General features: G+C 38.8%; 1 protein-coding gene across 1 annotated transcript; it reads right to left on the bottom strand.

Annotated features, from left to right (window-relative positions):
* Positions 1-2,499: 2,499 nt before the first annotated feature.
* On the bottom strand, positions 2,500-3,801 carry LOC120223191 (L-lactate dehydrogenase B chain-like). Its single transcript, XM_039221223.1, has one exon. It carries the CDS (start codon positions 3,707-3,709, stop codon positions 2,705-2,707), a length of 1,005 nt encoding a protein of 334 aa, XP_039077154.1. The 5' UTR covers positions 3,710-3,801; the 3' UTR covers positions 2,500-2,704.
* Between the last annotated feature and the right edge of the window lie 311 nt (positions 3,802-4,112).

The following is a 4,112-nucleotide window of genomic DNA, read 5'->3' as shown; positions in this document are numbered from 1 at the left end:
GAATAAAAGAATAAAATAATTTGTCTCCCCTCATTCAAACTCCGTGGTGGTTCTAGATCAAGAGTATCTCAGATTTAAAGTGTCTTAACTTCGGAGCTCCTGGGTGTCTCAGTTGGTTAAGAGTCTGACTCTTGATATTGGCTCAGGTTGTGATCTCATGGTTCATGAGATGGACCCCAAGTCAGGCTATGAGATGACAGTCTGGATCCTACTGGGGATTCTCTCTCTCCTCTCTCTCTCTCTCTGATCCTCTTCCACTTGTGCATGCTGTCTCTCAAAATTTAAAAAAAAAAAAAAAAACTGTCTTAAAATAATTTCCTTCTCTGATTCCCCTGACCCAGCACCTGACACACAGGAGGTTTTCTTTTTTCTTCCCCTTTTTTAAAACAGTTAAATTTTAGTTACTACACAGTGCAATATTGGCTTTAGTTGTAGAATTCAGTGATTGATTACTTCCATACAACACCCAGTGCTCATCATAAATGTCCTCCTTAGTGCCCATCTCCCACCCACCTCCCTCCAGCAACCCACAATTTATTCTCTGTTGTTAATATATATGTTCCATTTCTTAAATTCCACATCTGAGTGAAATCATATGGTATTTGTCTTTCTCTTACAGACTTCGCTTAGCATAATACATTTAGCTCCATCCACATCATTGCAGATGGCAAGATATTATTCTTTCTGATGACTGAGTAATATTCCATTGCAAATGTGTACCACATCTTTATCCATTATACAGGAGCTTTTCAATAGTGTTAGTTGAATAAAAGATTTCAGATTGTTCTAAGGAGCTCTCTACTCAATTGAACAGCAGACTCACAAGTCTGGGTTTGTTTTTGATCAGTCTGGATCATCTGAAGATTTGTTCCTCCCATAAGTTTAAGGTCAGGTACTTTTAGTGTTCTTATGATGTTGGTACTGCAGGTGAGGCAATATATTTCTTTGTGACACTAGTATCATGGTGGGTATTTGTTTGCTTTGCTTTTAATGAGAGACTCTTATTTCAGAAGTATTGAAGTAAGTGGCAGATGTTGAAAAGTTTTATTTAGTTTTAATTTTATAATAAAATCTAGAATTAATAAGTTTTATAAACATGTATATAGTAAGAATTTAGTAGGTGAGATGGAGATAAGGTAAAATAATGATAAGAATATCAAAAAGTCAGCTATATTTTAATATCATGAGGTTACTTTAAAATCTAGAGCTATATAAAACGTATATTTTGTTAGGTGCACTGAAAGTCATTTGAGGGTACATAAAGTCATGTGTGGTGAATGAGCCTGGAGAATGTTTAGTTTACATTGGAAGGGATCTCCACTATTATTTATTCTAAATCCATTATTTTTCCATTAAGGACACTGAGGCTCAGAAATAAGCTATGTGCCCAAGTCAAAAATCTTTTTAAAAGCAATATCTGTGACACGAATTCAGGCATCTAATTCCCAAATTTGAGAAATAGTGTGATATCCAATGCAGAGCAAAAATTTATGAGGATTTTCTGCAAAAAAAGAGCTAATATTTTATTACATGCAACTGTAAAATCCCACACGTATCCCCTTAGCATTTTTTAGATATTTACTTTCGTAGACATAAACATTTTTTAAAAACTGTGGCAGGCTCTTTAACCTAATAACATGTTAAGACAACATATTAAGATCTGTAAGGACTGCTTTGAGAAAGAAGAGAAAAGTAACCTTGAATCTCAGGAAAGAGGAAAAAAATTACTAAACATACCCAGTTACATGAACAGCTATTTTTCAGGGTGGATCAGCTCGATAAAAATTATGACCTTTTTCTGTACCTTATTTTGTTTTCTAGACCTAAAAATATTGCCAGTGCCTGAGGCGTAAGTCAGAGTGAACTTCCATTATCGCTCCAGAGGCTTGGCACTTTCCTCATTAGGCTCCAGAGTATCTGACTGAGTGACCTTGTTTGGTGAGAAGACACAGATGGAGTCTGTCAGTAAATCTTGTTAATGTAACAAGTATTCCTACTGTTAGATGAGTGTTGCACCTGATACTGGCATTTCTTCCCTTAGTAAACAACCCCTATTCCCATTCTAACATGGGTCTCTTCCCTCATGCCATCAGGTTTTTCAGCTTTAGCTTGTTCTAAGGATTATCTAAAAGAATGTCTCTTGCTGTGAAGGGGAGATGCTCTCTCCATCCTAGTAACAAACTCTTGCTGGCTTTTGAAAGATATAAAGATGACATTAAATGTGGCAAACATAAACCTAAACCAAGCAGACAGTCCCTGTGCTGGAAAGCCCTCCGGTGAAAAGATTTATTATAAGGTAACCACTGCTCTAATTTGTCATTTCTCCCTGTTATCTTGTTTTGCAATGTAAAAGAACTGGAAGAGAGGAGAGATTCTTTATATTGGGAAATAAAGATTAGGATATGCATTGGTACATAAGATTCTCAAGGAGTAATACAGTGGCAAATTGTATCACAAACTCTGGAAAAAGCATTTCAATATCATCCTTTTTTTTTTTTTTTTCACACTATGATAGTTAATTTTATTTGTTCAAGGGCTTATATTTGCAAGCACTTAACCAAGCATGGGCGTTGATTCTGTGAGCCCAGATTCACATATTTAGGAGGACAAAAGCAAACTGTGACCCATGTATATGAATGAAAAACTAAAGGCTCATGGTTAATCACATTGTATTTTTAAATCTCTACAGCTTAGGAGCCAGAAGTCACAGGTCTTTTAGGTCTTTCTGAATGTCCCACAAAGTATCTGCACTTTTCTTGAGCTGAGCAACCTCATCATCCTTCAGCTTCTGGTTGATAACACTGGTTAATCCCCGAGCGTTCAGGATGCATGGAAGGCTCAAGAAGACTTCGTTCTCAATGCCATACATTCCCTTCACCATTGTTGACACTGGATGAATCCTGGATAGATTTTTCAGCATGGATTCAATGCGATCAGCCACACTTAATCCAATAGCCCAGTTGGTATATCCTTTTAGTTTGATGACTTCGTAGGCACTTTCAACCACCATCTTATGCACTTCCTTCCAATTTTCACTGTCATTGTCTGTTCCCATTTCTGGATTCAGCTCCTGGAGAGAAACGCCTGCCACATTCACTCCGCTCCACACAGCCACACTTGAGTCGCCATGTTCTCCCAAAATCCATCCATGGCAGCTGCTGGGATGAATGCCAAGTTTTTCGGCCATAAGATAGCGAAATCTAGCAGAATCCAGATTACACCCACTTCCAATCACACGGTGCTTAGGCAGTCCACTTAGCTTCCAGGTAACATATGTAAGAATATCCACTGGATTGGAGACCACAATTATGATACAATCGGGACTGTACTTGACTATCTGAGGAATAATGAATTTGAAGACGTTAACATTCCTCTGCACCAGGTTGAGGCGGCTCTCTCCTTCCTGTTGGCGGACTCCTGCAGTTACCACCACAATCTTAGAATTGGCGGTCACAGAGTAATCTTTATCAGCCACAATTTTAGGTGTCTGAAGAAATAAGCTCCCATGTTGCAGATCCATCATTTCTCCTTTGAGTTTATCTTCCAAAACATCCACAAGGGCAAGTTCATCAGCCAGAGACTTTCCCAGAATGCTGATGGCACATGCCATACCAACTTGTCCAACACCCACTACAGTGATCTTATTGTTTGCGACGGCTGTCTCTTCTTCGGCAACTGGTGCAATCAGTTTTTCCTTAAGAGTTGCCATTGTGTCCGGACAGAAACGGCTGTAAAAGTCGCACGAAGAAGACAATGTCCGCGGCAAGCGTCTCCTTCTACCCAGAATCTGCGAGGAGAGAACGGGAGGCGGGGCCCACCAATATCATCCTTTTTTTAATAGAATTCATTAAAACTAACAAAAGGCTTAGTCCATTTGGGCTACTATAACAAAGCACCACAAATTGGATAGCTTATAAACAACAGAGATTTATTTCTCCCAGTTCTAGAAGCTGGAAGCCCAAGATCAACGTGCTGGCATGATGAGATGAGAGCTCTACTCCAGGTTACAGACCTCTTGTTTCCTCATCTGGTGGAAGGGGCTAAGTATTTCTCTGTTTTATAAGGAGCCTGTTTTATAAGGCATTAATCCCTTTCAAGAGAGTTCCACTCTC

The sequence above is a fragment of the Hyaena hyaena genome, unplaced genomic scaffold (genome assembly GCF_003009895.1).
Source record: "Hyaena hyaena isolate Hyena2069 unplaced genomic scaffold, ASM300989v1 scaffold_965, whole genome shotgun sequence".
Classification (NCBI taxonomy): domain Eukaryota; kingdom Metazoa; phylum Chordata; class Mammalia; order Carnivora; family Hyaenidae; genus Hyaena; species Hyaena hyaena.
Note: the sequence above shows the minus strand (reverse complement) of the source record. Positions and strands in the feature narration are given on the sequence as shown.